Source organism: Trachurus japonicus, chromosome 15 (genome assembly GCF_045865225.1).
Source record: "Trachurus japonicus isolate A0001 chromosome 15, Traja_1.0".
NCBI classification, from domain to species: domain Eukaryota; kingdom Metazoa; phylum Chordata; class Actinopteri; order Carangiformes; family Carangidae; genus Trachurus; species Trachurus japonicus.
In genome coordinates, this window is record NC_140921.1 from 11,530,966 (window position 1) to 11,553,449 (window position 22,484).

General features: G+C 42.3%; 1 protein-coding gene across 2 annotated transcripts in view; it reads right to left on the reverse strand.

Moving 5' to 3' along the window:
• camkmt (calmodulin-lysine N-methyltransferase) overlaps positions 1 to 22,484 on the reverse strand; it is a 99,787-nt gene that overhangs the window by 76,380 nt on the left and 923 nt on the right. For both annotated transcript variants that reach the window (XM_085799585.1, XM_085799586.1), the window contains exons 2-3: positions 21,655 to 21,833; positions 21,284 to 21,348 (exon numbers count right to left, since the gene is read on the reverse strand). In XM_085799585.1, coding sequence (XP_085655711.1) covers positions 21,284 to 21,348; positions 21,655 to 21,833 — 244 coding nt within the window. The remainder of the gene's footprint in view (positions 1 to 21,283; positions 21,349 to 21,654; positions 21,834 to 22,484) is intronic.

Genomic DNA, 22,484 nt, shown 5'->3' on the forward strand with positions numbered 1-22,484 from the left:
GTCGCGAGACATTAAGACATGCGTGAGGCATTTTCAGAGTTTGGTGTTAACAAATAGCCCGCATCATTCCAGAGACAGAAAGTTACTCTGACTAGTAATTAAAAGAATTTTCACTGCTGTTGCCAACACCACTTAATAAAAAAAGCAGGGGAGAAGGAGTGCAGAGTGACTGGAACGGGGCTGAATGTGAGTGTGTGTGAATATGTGTGTGTGTGTGTGTGTGTGTGTGCTCCTCAGCCAAGGGGCCTTGTGCTGCAGGCACTCTCAGTGAACAATCAAAACAGCTCAATTTAGGCTTTATCTGCAGCTCAAGCATGCATACACACACACACACTAAAACTCACACTGACATGCACGGTCACACACACACACACACACATGCACAAATCCACACGGGGCTGAGACAAAAGGACAGTGAAGTGAGGAAGGAAGAAAGCGAGAGAGGAAGGGGACATGGCTGGTGTACCGCCGTGATGATGCCAGCAGTTTGGAAGGTCAGGTAAACTTGGAATTCGATGCACACGGCACCTGATCAATATCTTCCGTCTCTTTCTCTCTGTCCCCCACCACCGCTGCGTCCTCCCTCTCTCTCCCCCCCTCTCACCCAGGAATACTAAGACCTGGCAGTATTGACTGTTGCCAACCACAAGGCGATCCATAGCAACGGGTCAATCAATTAAGAGCACACATAAGAGCACACATCAAGGCAAATACGTTGAGAGTGACAATGTGTAATCAACTGTTCAGCATACTCCCTTTTTTTCCTGTAAGTCACTCCTGGGAATAGAATAGAATAGAATAGATAAACTCAAAAACAAAGCTACGCCCCTTTACATTTGTAAAATTAATACTCCAATAAGGAAATAAGTGCTGATAATTAATTCCAAAAACATTTCAATAAGACTTATAGGCTACTGCACTTTCCTTCCTTTTGTAGGTTTTGTGACTCAAACAAGAAAAGTAGAGAGTTGCCTTTGAGTTGCTCTGTACACACCACACAGACATGCTGCAAGTCTTCCTCTGCTGCAACAGAGCTGTAAAACTGCAGCCACTGCTCCCACCTTCAGGCCAGAGGAGGTACTGCAGGCCAGGGGCGCAGCACTGTGCTCCTCAGAAGTCAAAAAGCTCTCAACCGTTTTGCTTTTGCTTAAATTCCATTACAAAGTACACACACCAGTTTGTAGTGATATATAGATGGACAACAAATATTATATCACAGTTACCTTTTCATGGTTATGTGTTTTTTTTCTCTTTTTCTGTTCTCTGACCTTTGACCTTTTATACAAACAAAAATCAAATTGAACAGCTCTACAGAAACCTACACATTATGCCTGATTATAATTTATTTTTCTGTCGGCACGCACACATAAGTATGTTATCAGATATAATAGTAATGTCTAGTAACCATAAAGTAAAAATGACTGTGTGGGCAACATGCAACACATTTTTGAGACTTAGTTCACTGCTTGCTTTCTTTTTGGACATTCACCATTTTTAGTTGATTGTAGAGGGCTGACAGGAAATAAAGGTGGGAAGAGAGATTTTTTTTTAACACGGGAGAGAACAGTTACACAAGGCATCCTAGGCCCGAAGGTCACCTACACATACGACTTTAACCTCTGTGTTTTTAAGAGATATTTCAGATGTCAGTGTTTTTTTTAACACTTCAGACAAACAGTGCGAGGAAAGAAAGAGTAGACGCTGCAGGAGGAGAGAGATATTTGACCAAACTCAATGTGAAATCACACAACAATGAAACTGACTAAATAAGAGGTGGATAGAAATGGATCAAGGAAGTGAGATCAGGAAAAAGACATCCACACAGACAGACAGAAATGCACAATGCTTCAAAATTATGTCAATAAACCCCGCTTATTGACAGTTTGGAGCTAACAATAGTGCCGTCGAGTGTGTTTGTGTGCGTATGTGTGTGTTCTTGGCTGTGGTCGGGGTTGTTATGGCGATGACAGCACTTCTGGAGGCTCCTGGCCTGTTCCTGTGTGATTGTCCTCAGCAGGAAGTGATGTCACCTGTTTGTGCTCGTTCCCTCCTGACACAGGAAATGGACCACAGGAGGATACTGGCCTGTCTGTCTGTCTGTCTGTCTGTCTGAGAAAAAGCCCATCGCTGCTCATCTGTCTGGTGCAGCGGATGAGCATCGACTCTATAGAAGATGTCGATGAGCAGTTGAGCACCCAGTCGTATGTTTGTGTTGTATCAGATGCTTCTCCAGGGTGAACATGAAGAGAGATGTTTACTCTCTACACATTTTCAATTATTGTGACCTAATTTCCAGTTTGAATCCTCCTCCTGATATAAGTTTGGTCAAACAATCAGCTTCTTTGACATGTTGAGATAAAGGAGGTTCCTCTGCATCTGTGATCCTCAGTTGCCTTTAACACCTTTCTGTTGGCAAAGATATTGATGCATATTTTCTAGGACAAGATAATGACTATACATATAATAAAAAAAAGTGCTTCTGCTCATAAAGTTTCTGTATTTCCTTTCAGACAGTCCTGATTGTAGCTGACCATGACTTATACAAATACAAGATTAAAGGCTTTTTTCTACCTTTACAAGACTAAGACCATGAGATCTATGAAGCCTGCTGAGTTTTCCTTTCACACACATACACCGGCATGCACCTACTGGATTTTCCATCTTCCAATTTTCATCTCTTGTATAAGTACTAATTTACTTGCGGAGCCGAGTTATTCTTCAGAACGGTGGGGGAAATTTTCTCCTTAGCTCTTTCAGCACGGCAGGACTCCTAATTTCATCAACACAGCCTGTGTTTTTTTAACAGTATTGTATGAGAATGTTAATAATACATTGAGCACCATAGATACTGAACAAAAAATAATTTTCCACATCTGCGGTACCCACTCTGGGCCTCTGCCCTCTTGTATCTGTGTATGTGTATGTGTGTGTGTGTGTGTGTGTGTTCATGTGTGTGTGTGCGCTAGGCTCACCTACTCCTCTCCACAAATGACAGCGCTGTGGCTAACAACCACTCCTGCCCATTTTGACTGGGCAACAAGGGCTTAATGACAAGTCACATAACAATGGAGAGGAGAGGGGAGTACAGTAGAGCGCTCCAGCCAAACTATCAGTCTGTCAAACAATGGCTTGTCAGCCCTGATCTTCTCTTCTCTCTCTCTCATTGTGGCGCAAATAAACAAATCAAACGCACGCTCTCACCTGTGCACATACGCTCATATGCACAGAAAACGCCTGTTTTTGCACAAAAAAAAACAAGCAGACTCATTGACACACGAGCAGGAAACCGTACTCAGGTGTGCACGTAAGGATGTAGAGGCACAACAAAGTGCAAACTCTGTCTCCCACACAATCACGCACGCACAAATAACACATGCTTGCACACGCACAAACACAGGCAGCATAACTGGCTGTACAAGCAGGGTTTGATGACAGCCCCCTAACAATAGGGAGCAGAGAAGCCTAGCTATCTGCCTGTCACACAATGAAGGGGGTACAGCTGAAGAGGTTGTCACCACCAATACATGTAAACACACACGCACACACACACACTGAAAAAATCATCACGAAAATAAAAACATGAGCTGTAAAACATGTGTGCATGCCAGTGGGCACACACATACACACACACACATACACAGGCACACAGACACACACACACACACACACACACACACATAAACGGCATAATTCAGAGCGCTGCCATTTATGTGAAGAGCGCTCCGTTTTCCAGACTGTGAGTGGAAGTGAATTTGCTTTTTCTGTCGAGTGCAAGTCAGGTTGGATTAAACAACACTTGGCCAGTGCTGATGGGTTATCACTGTGCATCTGTGTGTGAATGTGTGTGTGTTTGTGTTTGTGTGTTTGTGTGTGTGTCTGTACTGTGATGATGCCCACAGGCGCCTGGGTTTGATGCAGGCAAATCTGTAGACAGCCCCCTTTCTCCTGTCAGGACCCATCTCTCTCTTTTCTTTCTCTCAAGGTGTCCTTTCACTGTTTTCTTCCTCATCATCTTTCACTTTGTTTGCATGGTTTCTCTCAGTGATCCTCTCTCCCCTCATCCCCCGCTGCCCCCACCACTGCTTCCTCTACAGCCTTGCTCCTGTTTGTTGTCTTGTCTATACATCTGGGCTTGATGAGGCTTTTCATTGTATTTGTTTTTTTTAATCAATAAACAGAAAAGAGACAAGAGGCAGAGACAAAAAGAAAGAGTGGCTTCCACATAAGAATCTCGCCCCTGACAGCACCTACACAGCACTTATACACACCGGCTTTTCACAAGATGCCAAATTCCCTCTGCATTTTTATCAACTCTAATCATTCTTTTACATTCTTTCATTCTTTATTTTTTTTTATCAATACGGATATACTCCAAAACCATCAAGAGCTTCATTGTAACTCGTTACACTTTCCTTTTTTCCCTCTTGTTATTATATTATGGGACTGTGTTTTCTCTGAGCTCTAGGGATGCCTTTTGACTGTGCTGAGCCAATAAACAAAGACTCTGTGGCTGTGTTGGGTAGTAATTAACTGGTCTAATGAGGAATTCATAGAGTACAGATATCAATACTGGAACCAAACCAGACTTGGGTTCTCATTATTGTTGTTACTGACTGCTGTGGATACAAAGGACTGAGTGAGATCCCAGTGCTATTTGGTGATATTTTTACACTCGGTTTTTAATCAAATTGTTCCTGTACATGAAAGCCGCCCTCTCAGTCAGGAAAAAATTTAATATTGAAAAGAAATTCTCAAAGAATCTGTTGGTAATAAAGGCGTGCAGCCAGGCATGAAGATCAATGCCCTTCCAATCCAAACAATTTAACATGTACAAAGAAACTGCTGTTACATTTCCTTATAGCACTTTCACTGGGTGTGTTAATGTGTTCGGCTGCAGTGAGGCAGGTAGTAAAGTATGCGTTGTATACACACAAGGAGACTAAGGCTTACACACAAATAACACACACTCCACTGCTACTTGTTTGTCATCATCAATAAATCCTCCAAAAAGTAAAGTTATGCTATAGTAAGCAGTCTGATATACTGTAATTCCTAATTCATAAATTCATGCAAAACCGCTGATGCGTGTTCCCGTCGGGGGCAGTTTTTCGGCAAGCAGTCTCTGCATTTTCCTCGAAAACAACTCGTAACGTTCCATTGTTATCTCATAGCGTGGTGAACGTGCAGGTCACAACTTGTCCACCAGAGCGTTTTGGAGTTGTTGGATTGTGTATTTGATGAGTTTCATGAGGAAAACCAAGAAATCCCATGAGCCTCCGTAGCGTACAGTAGCTCTGAGCAGCTTGCGGCTCTGCTCCGCCGTTCTAAAAATAGCTTGCACCGACAATTAAAGGTAACAAACCTTGCAACAAGCTCCCAATTATGTAATATATATGATGTCATGAGAAAGTTTCAGTCCTGTGGTCAACTTGCTGTTGTTGTGCCAAATTTCGGCGATATTAGGTTCACAAAGATGGGACATATGGACATATGGACAAACAATATGCCAGCAGCTCTGTCTGTTTCCACTGCAGAGGCATAAAAACAGCGTGGTAGTGAGCCTTTTGTAGTTTGATTATTAGGCTACATAAGTGATTATTACTGTAATCAATAGCGACAGTAATTTAGTGTGTGAGACCTTAAAACTTCAGACAAATGGACCACGTTCACCTCAAACGCTGCAGAGTCACCTCGGTATCTGTTCTCTCATCTTCTACTCTTTCACACACTTCAGCACATCTGTTGTTCAGCTAATTCACCTAAAAGGTGCTGAGTCTGACACTCAGTGAGTAACATAGATCTGTGAGTGTGCTCAATTGGATGGATTTGAGGGAGCTGCAGCAACGAGGGGGTCTGCAAGGAAAAGAGAACGAAGACAAGGACCAAAGAGCCAGGTAAAGTAGAGAAGAGTAGCGCTAATGGTGTCTGGATTGCAGTTCGATGGATCGCGAGGCAAAGGATCAGAACGTAGCACTTGATCCTGCAGCACTTTGGTGATTTTAGCCATGTGTGAACACTGATGACATAATGACCCTACTGCCTCCCTCAGGACAGGGAAGAAGAGGCTTGTGTGGGATGGCATCATACACTACTACAGCAGCACTGTAGTGGATCTGAACAGAATAATTGTATCTATAGAAATGTTTAAAATCCCTGAAAGAGAGAGGAACCAAAGACAGAATGAGACTTATAGTACAGTAAGACCTTTAAAGATATCCCATTTCCTTCTCAGTTTCTCAGATTCTTAACATCCTGAATACACAGAGCTGAGGGGAAATGACTGTACTGCAGGTATTTCGGCGATCTTACAATGATTTTCATGTGCCCCCATCATTTACCATCTTTGGCATCATAAACTATAATTCCCTTTATTAAACTTTACAAAAGAGATATACTGTAGAAGATCTCAGAGTACGTTCAGCCATCAGGCTTTTTAATTCTTCTGCAAATGTTAAAATGAATTTCCCTTTGGGGATTAATAAAGTGATTTGAATTCGTATTCATATTGATGCTACAGAACGTCTTAAGTGTTGCAGCTTTTGTCCATGACTGAGTAGTGAGAGAAAACCAAAGATGTGCGGTGCTTTGAATAGACACTAAAATGCAAATGAACAGTATATGGATGGATATACTGTACGTGTGTGTTTGAACCTGCAAGTTATACGTATACGATGTGTGTATGCAAGCACTGGGTTTGTTTATGTGTTCCATGTTAGTGTACCAGTGTGTGTTTGTGTAAGTGTGTGTCTGTCTGTGTCCCAGTGAGTCTAATGGTCCCTGGAGGCAGGCCAGCGTCCATCAGCAGACAGCAGGCATTAGTGCTCTACCCGAGTATCGATGGACCACTGGTGCTTGACAGCGGGCCCCTCCCTGTGGTCGCAGGACTGGATGGGTATATGTACGCCTGGGTGTGTGTCTGTGTGTGTGTGTGTGTGTGTGTGTGTGTGTGTGTGTGTGTGTGTGTGTGTGTGTGTGTGTGCGTATAATAGACACAGAGAGTGTCTCTGATACATACGTATAGACACACAGAAATTGAGAGAGAGATGTTTATGTGTTTGAGAGAGAGAGATGTTCGAGTGCGACCCCTGACCTCAGGCTATGTGTCACAGCTGTGTGTGTCTATGTGTGGGTGTGTGCGTGTGTGAATGAGGGGCCGCCCGGCTGTCATCGATCTCACACACACCAGGCCAGCACTTAACACTTGGACTGTAGCGACTAATACACTCACACCCTCTATTACTGCCCCACTGGAGGCACAGCGTGTGTGTATGTGTGTGTGTGTGTGTGTGTGTGTGTGTGTGCATGGCCTACTGCCAAGCCCATGCTGCTGCTGTTCAATGGCAGCACAATAGATTACACGTATAACAGTGTAATGATATATCTCTATTAGACATTCTCCTCTTCTCTCTCCTCTCCTCTCCTCTTCCCTCACTCCTCTTCTCTCTAAGTCTCCATGTTTTATCTAATAGTTTTCCAGACACAACTCATAGGTCATCTGTGGAAGCAGCTTGTTATGACCCATAGTTACATTAGCAATCATAGTAATTATGGTAGAAGTGAAGTCTGGTGACGTATTACACAGAGTGAAAAATGCTTCAGTAGGGGGAGGCTGCGGTGGATGGATGAATGGATGGATGGATCGACAAAATGCAGGACTTTGACACGGGACACCACAGTTCGTTTCCCACATGAAACCAATAATCAGTGTTGCTTTTTTTAACCGTGACCGTTCCACAACCCTGTCTGCATGATATTGTTGCCACTATGATGACAAAGGTTTATCTAACCATAACAAAGTTCTTACTTGAACCTGAAACTTGATGTGTGCCTGGATCTGACCAAGTCATTTCAGGCTAAAACCAAACCATGACCACTAATAATGATGATGGTCTGGTAAGTTTGCCATTTGTCCACTTTAATGAGTCATATCTGTGAGTAGTGACAAGTGACCTATGGTTGTTTAGGATGGATGACCTCTCCCTCAACTGCAAACTGAGAATTAAAAATAACAATATATAACAACATGTAATACAAATACATCAATAATAATCAAACAATTTTCAAAAGCCATGGATATTGACCTGTACATTTAACCGGCTGCACTAAGGAATTGCATTGATTTTCCACTGTCCTCTCTGCCACTGTGTGTCTCACATTAAAAAACATTTTGCACATTCGTAAACAACTAAAAAAATTTGTACAGATTCCTTCAGAGTGAACAGCAGCGGCTCAGTTCAAACACAGTTGCTCTAAGTTTTTTGCAAACATTAATGCAGAGTGAGTGGATACCAGCTGATAAGTAGCCTTGGTCACACTGGCACTTAGAGAACAGAAACTGGAACATGTATAACAGTGGAATAGGTGTTTTGATCCTCTGAGTGGTCAGGAGTTTGCACAGCTTATGTGCATTGCAGTAGATAAAGAGATAAATGCATCTGACAACAAAGGAAGAGGAGGCAGAGGCACACAGAGTAAAGCATCTGTAGTTGATGATGACAGCAGTATCATAATGGAGCCAGGCCACAGACTATACACTGACACGTTACAGCACAGGCAAACAGAACAGTAAAGAAAGGTAGGACAACACAACAGCAGAGTTGGACAAAATGAAGTCACTTGTTGAACCACTGAATTAATCATGCCTTCTATAATGAAGCTATCAATCATACAATAGGTGGCACTTAAAATATTTATGAATCGTTATGTGGTGCCTTCACTTTGTGGAGAAAAAAACATTCGTCTAATATATTGTGTTGGAACCTTTAGGTTGGGAAAGGATATACAAATCACCTTGATGTCATGATTAATGCTGCCATATCAAACTCTCTCCTTGATATACAAAAGTAATGTGTTCAAATTAGTTGAGCAAGAAAACTTCTAACACGTCTCTTCTTTCCGGCTCATTATGGGGAAAACTTCTCAACCTTTACGTCCAAAGACAAAGAAGATATATGAACAGGAACATGGTTTGCAAATTTAATAAGTTTGTACTAAAGGCATTTTTCAGAAAATAAATTTCATTTTCTCCAATTAAAGGTTGTCAACCTTTACTGTATATCAACAAGTAAAATATCTTTGCTCTGGATGTCTATTTGTTATCTGCCTTGAATGGTTCCAAACAGATTCAAGGGTTTTCCTATCTCTGACTCCTCAGTGTCAACAGGGTTAAGGGACCTTTCACTAAACAGCCTACTCAAGTGAACAAGGTTCATATGCAGCACAAAGAGCTGACCCTGTGTGGTAATGTTGTCCATCACTGTGCAACACGCCTGGATGGAAACAGTCCACTAAGCATGCTGTCAAGACACGCACACATACACACAAAAATACACACCCGTATTAGTGTGTATTAGTGTGAGATGCCCACTATGAGCATCAGTGATGTGTAAGTAAAGCCACCTGTCTCTCTCTTCTCTCAAACACACCCACCCACACACACACACACAGAGTGAGTCGTACCATGCTCTCTTCATTCTTTCCAGTAATAGCTTGTCAAAGCAGCTGGCTAACTGAAGCTAAATAATGCCTTATACACAATTGGGCATTATCCGCTAGGCTAGCTAGCCTCTCACCACAGCCGCCCAGGGGCTAATGTCCAAATGAGATGGTTCATTTCAGCTCTCTCTGTCTCTCTCTCTATTCCACTTTCACTTTTCTATGTTTATCTTCATGACCTTGTCCTTTTCCCCCCATGGAGGTAAAGGACAGGAGGCAGGAGTGGTAGAGAGGAGAAGGGGCAGGGTGAGGAGAGAGAAGATAAGGGGTGATGGCCATGGCTGCCAGGGTTTTTGTGTGCGTTGGAGAGGGGCATTAAAGGATAGAGAGGGAGAGACGCATATAAGAGGAGACAGGAAGCTTTAGGCCATAGACCACGGACCAAGCAGCCTCTTAAGTGATCTGATTGCCTTGCTTGAGAACTGCAGTGACCATGCTCAGAATGGTTTCTAATAATACATCTCCATTTAGACTGACCCTGCAAACACATGCGTGCACATGAATACACACACACACAGGGGGCACACACAAGCAAAAAAGAAAGGTGAACACATACACTTATGCTAACAAAAGAGATCACTCTCTTGTCTCATAACGCCAAAGAAAGAAAACTAAACACAGCGGTACACAAAGAAACAGAGAAAGTAGAAAGAGTAATAGAGACAGGCCGTCCTGTCCATGTCCTTTAGCAGACGAGCAGAAGTGAATGACACTTATTTTCAATTGATCACCAAAGCACTGCGATGTGTGTGCACGTCTGTGTGTGTGTGTTTGCTGGATGAGAATGGCCTTAAATGACGATCATTGATTAGCTTTAGGCCTATGGCCCACTTAGGGCACGCCATGTGTTTGCACTCACACAGAGATACCCCCCCACACACACACAAACACACAATCGTCACAAGTAGATAGTGGACTGAGACCAACATGGACGGACACAGATGGAAAGTGAAGAGGGGAAGTTCAAGGGGAAAACAAACTGACACAGATGAGGAGCAGGGAGAGACTTTTTTATGCTAGACTTGAGTTTTTTAATTTTTCCTTTCCAAACCTGTTTCCGTTAGTTGATGGGGTTAGTCTATGAGGTTTTACAAACAGATGGGTGACAAATGAATGAAAAGAACAACTTCTAAGTAATGCGCTGAGCCACCACGACATCTCCAGAGTTCCTTGGATTGAACCCCATTCCCTAGTGATTTGAAGGTAGTGGTGGAAAACACTGTCAACACATCTGGGAGTTTAGTGTGCCCCTTTAAAAAGGCACACCAGGACATTCATATGATAAAACAGATGCCAAACTGGCACGTAGTTTCGATATACAAACAGCCAGGCATCCATGCACACACACACTCACTCTCACACACACACACACACACACACACACACAAGCAGTAACCGAGCCATACAAGGACTTAGAGCACCCCCAACTGGGGGATAACACCAACAAAAAGAGACAGAGGGAAGCACTGTATAGATGCCCGTGTGCAAACACAAGTCGTGCATTCACATAAACAAGGGCCTCTGCACATACAGTAGCGTATAACCGATTCCACGCCGTACTATTCATGTTTTCTTTCTCTCGCTATTTGTTTCTCTCTCGCTCTCTGTACTTAGACACTTCACACCCCTTATGTGTGGGTTATGTAGCTTATAGTGTTTGTGTAGTGTAGTTATAGCTGAGCAAATGTTTTCCCACACACAGTCCAAACAAAAGCCAGGTGACACTCACATTCACACATTCGCACACACACATACATCCACAAACACACACGCCATGAAAGAGGTGCAATTAGAGCATCCCACTCCAATTAACCAGCTCTCTAAACAAATCCACATTAGGCCCTCCATTGTGGTTGCGCTCGAAAACAGCCACTTGGGAAAGCAGCATAAAAGCTCCAACTGTATTTCTCCTCTTGGACACATGTGCGTTTGTGTGCATGTATGTGTGCACATGAGTGTGCGTGTCAGTATGTGTGTGCATGGACTGGCAGTGGTTACACACTGGCACAGAACCTGGGCTGTTATGATTGTGGTGGTGATGGGAAGATTGTGCAATCACTGGTGGGTGGAGAGAGTGAGGGGCAGGCGGAGAGGGAGGGAAGAAGCACAGCAGAGAGAGTGGAAAGCAATGGAACTGGGAGGGAGGCTGTTACCAGCAGCACAGGAAGCGAAAATTAGAACCTGTAGCACTGACATGGTGAGCTACAACTCACCATGAAACGCCTTTTACCAATCATCCCTGATTTACTGTTTACTTACTAGAAAAAAAGACAACCCTCTCATCAGATTTACATTTCAACCAGATGTTTAAATCATTTATGTACAATATTACATTGAATTGAAAGTTCAAAATCTCATCCGTCTTGTTCTGAACTTCAAATGATATGTAGCAGAGAAAAGCAGCAAATCCTCACATTAAAAAACCTGAAAATTGTTTTTTCATGCTTTTTATTCTACCAAAAAATTAATCAATAATAAAATAGTAAGAAAATAACTATCCAATCGTCAATTTCTTCACTAATAACCAACATCAATGTAGCTTTTTTAAACCATCTGAAACTATAAGTTGTAGTGAGTGGAGATTTGACTGATCATATAAGCTTTTAAATAAGTAGTGATTCTTTTTCAAAGATTTTGTATCTTGTACTATGTGGTCTAGTTTAAATACAACATCTGTTGAGTTTTCTGCATGTCATGGTATTGTTTCCTACCAAAAGATAAACCTCTGACGCATCACATGGCGTGTATGTGTGTGTGTGAGTTAACTGTGAGGTTCATCCTAAACACAGTTAAGGTGCTAGTTGTAAGGATTTTAAAGTGATTTGGTCTTAACGCCTGTAAAGCTGCTTCAACAGAGCCACTTAAAAACACAATAAGAAACAAAGTCAAAAGACACAGACGGGTAGTGAAAGAAGGAGAGGGATCAAGGGAGAAGATGCAGGGCAATGAAAAATTATGTCTCCATCTGTGATCCCACACTTAACCCCAGCTCTCTGACCCAGCCCTGCGAGCACACACACACACACACACACACACACACACACACTTGATGAAAGACCCAGTGGGGCAGCACAGGGAGTTTGGAGGAGATCCGTCTAGCAACCTGGTTGCACACCAATCTTCCTGTAATCCCCTCTGTCCCCACTGAGACACACCCACACACACTTACATGTTAAGTGCACAGGCACATATCACCGTTGTGTCTGTGTCCATATGAGCCTTCAAGAATACACTCCTCCCCCCTAGAATACAGCTTTTTGCTTGGGTTTAAATACATCAGCTAAAAAGAAAAAGGCAGCCATGGATTTTACAACTGCCACTAAGGGATCACTTAACCAATTAAATCAACAAAATGTGTTCAATCATAGCTTTAGTTAAGATTTTTGTGTGCTTGCAATTACATGAGAAACACATTACAAGTGTAAACAGGTGTAATATATATATATATATATATATGTAATCTCATATGGGATGGGCCACAGTGGTGGCGAAAATAAAACATTCATTCATTCATTATAGGATATGTATAAATAAAGGAATTGTCATACTGGTTAATGAAATGATTAAGTCGTGTATTCATCATACAAACTCATGGTGCATGAGGAACAGGTTGCAGGGTGTCACCATACAACTGGGAATCTCAGTCACTACATCTATCTAATGTCCCCCTTTCTCCCTCTTAACTGTGTGTGTGTGTGTGTGTAAGAGAGAGAGAGAGTATATTTCAGCCTCAGTGGGCAAACACAAAGGTCTGTGGCGCCATGGCCTGCTGTGGACAGCTAGAGCCACAGAGTAAGAGAGAAGTGTGCATGTGTGTGACAGCAAGTGTGTGTGTGAGAGAGAGAGAGACTGACAGAAAGACAGCTGGAGGAAATGTGAAACTGCTTAATAATAATGATGATAATAAGTTTTGTTGTCACCATTTCATTCGTTCAGTCTTTATAACTTCCTTAACAAAGACTTTTGTCTAACAGAGATAATTGTTCTAAAATGATTTAAAATGAAGACTCTGTGATAAAGAGCAAAGTCACAGCACGTTGAGGCAGTTAGCTGTTAGCGTAGCCGCAGCAGCCCCAGAGAGATGCTACAGCTAGTTAGTGATTAGGGCCGAGTCTCAGAGGGCCACTTGAAAATCAGTTAACTTTCCCCTCAGAGGCCTATACTAACTCACATTAGCATTTAGCACACCCATTAGCGTCAACACATACTCTAGCGTTAGTACTGTGCCAACTGACAGTTAAAGGCCCCTGTGGGGCTATTTACAGAGTCTCCAGACAGAGAGAGACTGACAGAGTGAACAAGTGACTGTAGCAGTTTGTGCATTAAAGCTGTACAGTGAGTCACAGAGGAAGTTAATGGCTGCTTAGCTAAATAACAAACACATTAGCACAGACATGTTGACAGGCTGACGGCTGATAAGCAGCTGCTTCGCCGCTCTGTAGGGGCTTTTTGACAGAACAGTCCTAGGAACAAGGAATCCCATGGGTCGGGACCAAGTATTGACCAATTGATGATTATTTACACTTATAAATGTATTTTGCATGCTCTAACTTACAGTGAGACAGTGGATTACACATCGGATGTAATCAAAGCCACTAAAATGAGTCATAGCTCAAGACTTTGTACAATTTTGGGGGTCAGGAGGAACCAGGAACTGAATTTTTAGTCCATGTTCCAGCAGATAAAATAAAGGTTCTTGCTCTTGATCTTCTGGATGCCCACAAGGGTTTACCAGCAAACAGCCTCATATCTCTGTTCTGGAGAAGACAATAAAATGCAATAGGCCTACTTCACAAAACAACCAGCTTATGCCATTGTGCTGTAAATGTGAATACAAATGTGGTATTTAAAAGCTGTATTATTTTTCTTTACAGCTTTACATTGAGTGATAACAATGAAATCAATGCAAAGCAAAGAAAAGCTGAAACACATACCAACTCAGTATCTGGAGTGGAGCCAAAACGGATTCCCATATGGCCATGTTGCTATTTACCATAGCTCCCCCACCAACACACTAATCACATTAATCATCTGTTTGTTTTAAAACATCATCAGGGACATTCACACACAGATTTGCACACCCATAAACAAAACACACGCACACTCATGCACTTGCATGTGCACACTTGTGCCTTTGGAAGTACACAGTGGTGCACTTGATGGGTACAAGAGGGAGGAGAGCCAAATTAACTCTCATGCACTAATAACTAAGCTCTCTAATGGAGGCATACTCAGCACATTTGTGTTTGTGCACAGATTTATGTTACTCACAATATGAATGTATTGACAAAGGTAGCATAAAGATAGTTTTTCTTAAGGTGAAACAAGAGCTTTTCCTGCTATGTTTGCCACAAATGTTGGCATAGCAACTAATAAAGAATAACTACTTGAGGGAATTATCAGCACGGTTGGAGCATGTCTCCTCAGCTTTTGAACACATCTTATACATTTTTAACTTCAGCGTTTTGCATGAATAAAAGCTTTAAAGTCAACAGGATGGAGTGTCGTTCAATGAAAGTTGGTGATAAAGTCGACTAGATGGCACAGCTCCAAAATGTTGATCACAATCCAGTGATGTAGTCTCACTGACTCGCTTTCTTTGTGTGTGTGTGTGTGTGTGTGTGTGTGTGTGTGTGTGTGTGTGTGTGTGTGTGTGTGTGTGTGTGTGTGTGTGTGTGTGTGTGTGTGTGTGTGTGTGTGTGTCTTGGGTGGAGGGGCCAGTGTGTGCTCAGCTTAGGCACCATGGGGGACATTGCCAGGAGGGGCACAGAGGGGTTGGGTGACTTAAATGGAGAAAAATCCAATAATTGTATCCGTCCAGAGGGAGGGCGAGCTTTTAGGGAGGGGAGCGTCCTGTTATTACTCTTTCTTTTTTCTTTCTCTCTTTCATTTCATCCCCTAATTCTAGGGTGAAGGGGGTAACCTAAGAAAGGGAGGGAACGGAGTGGAGAGACATGAGGGTTACAGACTGAGCTTGCTGTTAAAGTATGTCCTTGTAATTAGCTGAGTATTAGCAATGGTGACAATGCAAGAGCACTGGGCAGGGAAGCACCCTTTAACGCTCTACTCATTTCCTGAACTTAATCCCCACCGCTTACTGGTAATAGTGCACACGTGCACACGCATCTAGGCGCGCACTCACACACACACATACACACTCTCCCTCTCTCACTCTCTTTCAGTCATGCACAAATTCACATAATCAACTGCTGGCTATAATGGGAGAGGACTCCCTGAGCAAAGCTACACCCAACAGCTCACCTTCAATCCCAATTGTGCTCAAAGTCATAATGGTGCTTTACTGCAGGGAATTTCAGCCCCCATGTGCATGCGCATGTGTGTGTATGTTTGTCTTTGTGCATGCACGTAAACATTGAATGTCCGCATCTGCACATTAGCATCAAGTTGTGTTCGCAAGTAGTGTGGTGATTGTTTATTTCTGGGATGTCAAGAAGCCTCCAACACCCTGCAGTACTTCAGGCAAGTCCCTGTTTCTTGTTTCCTCCAGTGAACGGATGGAGGAGACAAGGCTACAGAAGCGAAAATCAATTACTTACAATTAAGTCAACCGGCAACTCTTTCAATGTGCCCTGAAGCCACTCAAGTCTTGCTTACACTACCTCCAACCCCCACTCCTACACCACCAAGTGACACAAACACAACACACACTGCAAGCACACTTTGTAAAGCCACATCCACTTACTGTGTGACGGTCTTTTTGTATTTAGTGGTTAAATTATAGACTTAGAAACAATTATTGCGGCAATGGGTAAATATGCAGTTAAGAAGTGTTTCAGTCTGTCATTTTATCCGGCTGTAAAGACCAAACAAAGGAATCAAGCATCATACAAAATGGAATTTAATTGTGCCTGTTATGATTCACATCTTTGAAACATGTTAAGCAACTTTCTTAATGTCTATCCTAAATGTTTGCTCCACTTTTATTACCAAAGAAAAAAAACAATTACTCCATTTAAAGCAGACAAATTAAATATTGGAGAAAAAAAAACTAAACTCTTTTGTCACAGACCTATAGCTACCAGCAACATCCACCTGTAAAAATATAAGTCCCTGTGCAGATTGCATGGCTATAGTCACATTTAATCAACCTTCCATCTAAGTACTGCTTTGTGCATTAAGAACAATGTGCCATAAAAAAGAAAAAAAAAGGATAAAGAGAAAGCCCATGGTTACCTGACTCTAATTTGATTCAACTCAAGCAGTAGAATTTCTTCATGCATTTAAAACTCAGACACCACTAACACTACTACTGACATTTTTAACTTGAAATCTAATTGCAAATAAGTTACTTCATGTATCATTAATGCCACCCATCCATTTTGGAAAATAAGATGCTGCTGTATGACAATGAGTCAATGATATTAAATGAATGTGTTTTGCATGGATCTGCACTGAGAGTAAATTGAGGTGTGTATTACTAGTTACCACCATGTACAATGATATAATATATATATAACTGATATGTAATCATGTAAATGAAAAGTGGCATTAAGAAAAATATAACAAATTGCTGGCAAAGGAGCAATTAACAGCAGCTCTGGGGAATAAGAAAGAATGATAATATGGGCATGGAGCAATTTCATTTGACTGTAAGGGAGCTTGTGTTGTATTGTGGTGTTTCACATTGATTTTTGTTCCATTAGCTTAAATAAAAATCATAAGAGACACCTGAGCTCAGTCCAAAGCACACCAGTAGAGAACCATTTCTATAGAGAGCATGTTATAAACAGCGCAGAGGGGGACCACAAACCTTGTCATTGACACAACTGTCTGAGTGAGCGTGTGTCTGTATGTGTGTGTCTGTGTATGTGTGTGTATGCCTGCCAGCTCCCAGTCTAGCGCTATTGTCTAACAAGGTCTAATTAGCACTATGGCACAATGAATTAGCATAATTATGCAAACAGGGCTTCGCTAAAGGCTTGGCACAAGGGGAGGCTACGGGGGGCACCTATTACAACACACACACACACACACACACTTACACATACACGTGCACAAGCATGTGTGCACATACAGCCACACACAGTCCCTAAGAACACTTAGACACTACATGCAACACATTAAACACACATGACTGTGATAGATGTACTGGATACAGAAGACACACACACACACACCTGTCCAACACGGCGTGTACAGTGATGATTGGCTGTTATATGCCAACATTTATCCTTTCTTTACCAAAGCATACCCATGTCACAAACATATACTATGACAAACATCAGCTAGACTAACAGAAATGACCAGCTAACACACACACACACACAAAACACACTGCCCGCTCTCATGACACTCAAACATTCTGGGCTTATAGCATTTACCAGCGGGGGTGATAGGTGAAGTCTGTGGGAGATAATAGGGATGACTGAGAGGCTGAAAGGCTAGTAGCCATTCAGACAATGACAGCTGTAGTGAAGAAGGCTCTATTAGGCTTCATTAGGATGCTTGGCTCTTGATTACAAACACACAAAGACACAAAACTGCAGGAAGCGGGAAAGCATTGCTCTAAATGACTTCTGTGGCTTCCAGTGGACGATTAGAAACATTAAAACATGCAGCAAAGACAATGTATTCCTGCTATAGACACACCAGTCTGTCACCGTGACCTTTGCCTGCGATGTGAAACCCGACAAGTAACCCCACAGCCCAACGAGCCCTCTTACCAAAAGCCCTGCAATGTCAACAAGCTCTGTCCTCTCACACACACAGACACACATATGCACACACACCTCTTCTGATGCATTCTTAGTCACCCAACCCCAAGGGCCTGTATTGTGTTCAAAAATCCTGATCCCTTGCAGGAAACAAGCACCCCTAAAACCCCAAACAACGCCTGCACAAAGCTCCCTTACAATTACAAGCCTCCTCTCTCGGCTAAAGAACCAGGAGGGTCGGAAGTTCAGAGTTCAGATAGCTCAGAGTGATCAAGACCAGTCTGAAATGTAACTACAAATGACCTTTAGATGACCAGCAGAGGGGGTAATTTCAGCTTGATACCTCATCAAGTGCAATTACAAACAAAAAGAGCAACAATATAATAACAACAAACAAAGTCACAGAAACAAATGAGTCCATATAGACTAATAGAAAAAAAACTGCAAGTCATATTTTCACCTCCTGCACCAACACTAAATATTCTGCAGCAAACTGTGTGCAGATTAGCTAAATAAATATACAATAATATTGTTCCCATCAATTCAAATTGCAAAGGTTTTCCCCATTGAGAAGAATGCAGAGTTCAAATGGCTCCTGATTTTAGTCTTAACTACTTTCTCCCTCTGTGATTATGATGCAGAGTGTGATCACAGCGGATGGCGATTATCCTCAGATCCACGACACAGAGCAGAAAATGAAACTGTATCAGACACAGTTAGACTTGAATGTTGTTTGGACCTTAAGTTCCTTTGTAATCCCTCTGTAACAATAGAGAACGATATACATAAGATAATCAGTTAAATTAATGCCAGAACTCTGCAACAACGCAGATATGTGGCTCCATTCGGACATGAATAATAGCAATGGCTTTGCCAAAGCTAATGGAGATCCAAATAAATTAAATCTCTCTGCAAATGTAATACAATGCTTATTAAAGTTGGTTAGAAGTGCCCTGATGTTCCAGAGTCTACACAGTGAAATGATACCAGCTCAATATACACTCCATTTCTTTAAACGTCTTCATTGAGACTCCTTGCTTTCTCCTCTGGTCTTGAAATGAAACCATTGACTCCAGCTTATCGTCACCTTAAGAAACAACATATTGTTCACATACGTGCACAGTGGTGGGACAAACACAATAACCGGCAGAGAGGCTCATGCTGAGAGGGGGTAGCAATTTTAAGCTGAGTCCACACATTTTGGAGGCAGTGAGCTAATCCGGCCAGGCTTTTTAGCCTGCTATTCAGGAGGACAAGGACCTCGAGGATTTGGGCTTGTCCACACCTCAGGGGTGGAGGATTATAAAGGTAGCAGGAAAGGTGGAGAGGGTGTGATGGTGGGCAAAGTGAATGTGTTTATTAGCACCACTGTGTAGATTTTTGCACGCATAAGTGTGTGGCTTTGTGAAGAGTGCGCATAACTAGGAATGTGTGTGCATTTGTGTATTTAGAGGAGAATCTCTCTGACTCCCACCCCCAAAAATATACCCCTGAGCTCTGACAGGGTCACCTCTGAGCCTTTCAGAGCCTCCTCTCAACCAGTCCTAATTGATCTCACGCATTACTAGTCCCAAACATGGGATGGAGAACAGGAGGGAGATGGCTGGCTCATTGTCTGCGGAATGAGGTCCCCTTTGCTTGTGGCCCTCCACTCCTTGCACACACACACACACACACACACACACACACACACACATACACATACACATACACATACACATAGACACACACACTCCACCTCTGGCATGCCCACCCACCATCTCCCCCTTTCTCCTCCTCTATGCTCTCATCTCCGGCTGTGCTAATCCACCAGCCAAGTCAGGAACTCAGTTACCCATCTGGCCAAGCATGACTCCAGCTGGGAGGAAAGAGGGATGGAGGGGTGGAGGGAGGAAAGTGGAGAAAGGGTAAGAAGGGCTAAATTGAGAACAAGGGATGGGGGGGTATATTGTAAGCATGCCTGAAGATGAGGGAAGAGAAATGGGGGAGGATATCTTAATCACCTACATCATAGCATAGGAGAGAGAAGCTGCTGAGTGCCACAAGGCAAAAACATGAAGACCTCTTCTTTATCTATCTACAAAGAAAAATAAGTATTGATCCTATTGTCTCAATGTAGAGAAAAGAGATGATCAATTCTAGCAGATTGGAATGAGAGCTGCCACTGAGCTCTGTCATGACTTATAGTCTGATCCCAGTGTGCAGTGATGTAGCCTCCAGCCATGGCCTTCACCTCTGACCCTGGCTCCTGTGAAGCCATCTGGCTGGTTAACTCTTACCCATGGCTTTCATCAAATGGCTGCAAAAATGGGTAGGATGAGGTTTGTAATGAATCCAAAGTGATCACACCTAAGTATGATGACAGTCGAGCAGTACTCATACTGTTAGTACTGCTTTTGTTGCTGTTGTTTCTAACTTACATTGTCTAAATGTTGCAATTGTTTGACTAATAATAACTCAGTGATCAAATATCATTGTAAAATCCGAAATGCAGATGCAACAATATTAGCTTTCCATGTTATAATGCACTTACAAGGTCTAGTTGAAATAACTCTATGATTGATTTTATTTTGATAAAAACATAAGAAATAACTGAACAGAGAGAACTGAATTAAACTCAACCAGAGCTAAACTCAGCCAAAGCTTCCCAAGTGCTTTACAGAATGAAGGTCAGACTCAAGGCTCTTGTGCTTCAAATGATGCTGCTCCACTTCATATCATAAAGCATGTGCAAATCCCTGTTTGAGTCATGCTTTTTTCTCACTCCCAAACCACTCATCACTGTCTACTGAAGCAATAAGACTGCAATACACTTTCCCTCTAAAGGACATTTGAAGGTAGTTGGGAGGAATGAGTACATACACGATAAACCGCTGCAGAGGCTGCACAAGAGACGGACTCCCATTCACAGAGATAGAATCAAACCACCTGCATCAAACCATCAATCAAACACTCACAGCACACAGCATGAGGCAAGTTGTTGTGTGCGTGCATTTGTGTGTGTGTCACAGATAAGAGGCAGGGAGCAGTGTTGGTAAAAATGAACTCCACTGCGAACATTATCCTACACACACTTTGATAAAACAAGCAAAAAGTATGAAATTTGTACTTACAGACATTACCAGTGTTGTCAAAACTGTTGAGCACTTCATTAACTCTGAGCGGCCCCAGGCTATCCCTGAGAGACACAGAGATATACATAGGTACAGCAGTCTGGAAGAACACCATGTAGTGCATTTACTTTTCTTTTTACAGGGAGATTATATAAAAGTAAATATAGTATATCATGCTGCTTAACCCTTCAGGATAAAACTAGCATAACACTGACTAAATAAACTTGGATCTTGTTCAATACTGACTTTTACCTGACTAAACTGACGCTGTACTGAAGTGTAATTGTCCCTAGTATAGTGCAATGTCAACACGCTTTATCTTTGCCAGCATGATACTGGAGCCTTATGTGCATCCATTCAAGAGTTCCCACCTGAGTAAGGCACTGTACTCTGGAAAGTAGACACTTCTGTACTCCACCCACTGGTCATCTGAGGTATCACTGGGGTCTTGGGTCACAAGTCTTCTCCTGCTGAAGAGGTCAAATGTGGCAAACCTTCGAACCGACACCTGCTTGACCTCCGGAGCGTCCGCCTCCTTCTTACGCAATACCTGAGAGAGTTTGGAGTGGAAATAAAGAGTTCATCACTTAATCATGAAATCTTCTTATAAGCTTTACAGTCTTGAGATTTGGTCAGCCTTGTTTTTCTGTTTCGTCTGTGGTTCATTTCAGTTCAACAGACCAAATGTCCTTCCTAATAATATGCCAGGGAGGCAAAAGACATTTACATTTCTCATTTTTAATTGACTTTTTAATGGTTTGGTTTTCAAATGATGCAGCAGTCAACCTCAGACATTCAACAAAATCAGTTTGCAGTTTTCCTGTTCATCAAAAGTTGACTGTACACTCGGTCTATGATGTCACAATCAGAATAAAATGATGTACAGATTTAATTTACATCTTTTTATTCTCAACTGTCAGACAAATAGAGCAGTTAACACAATTAAATGAATCATTGGTCTCTCTGTTCGTCTGTCTGTCTGTCTGTCTGTCTGTCTGTCTGTCTGTCTGTCTGTCGTAGATTTATCACTGTGCCAGCAGTAGGCTAATACAGGACTGACCCACTGCAGGGAGCTTTTCTTGTCAGCCAAGTGTAACATCTGTATCATGACCATGTAGGGGTAAAAACTAAAAGCTCTTCTTTTACAGCTACTGCTTATGTGCACAAGGTGAGTACATTTATAGCTCCTCCGTGGCCACAG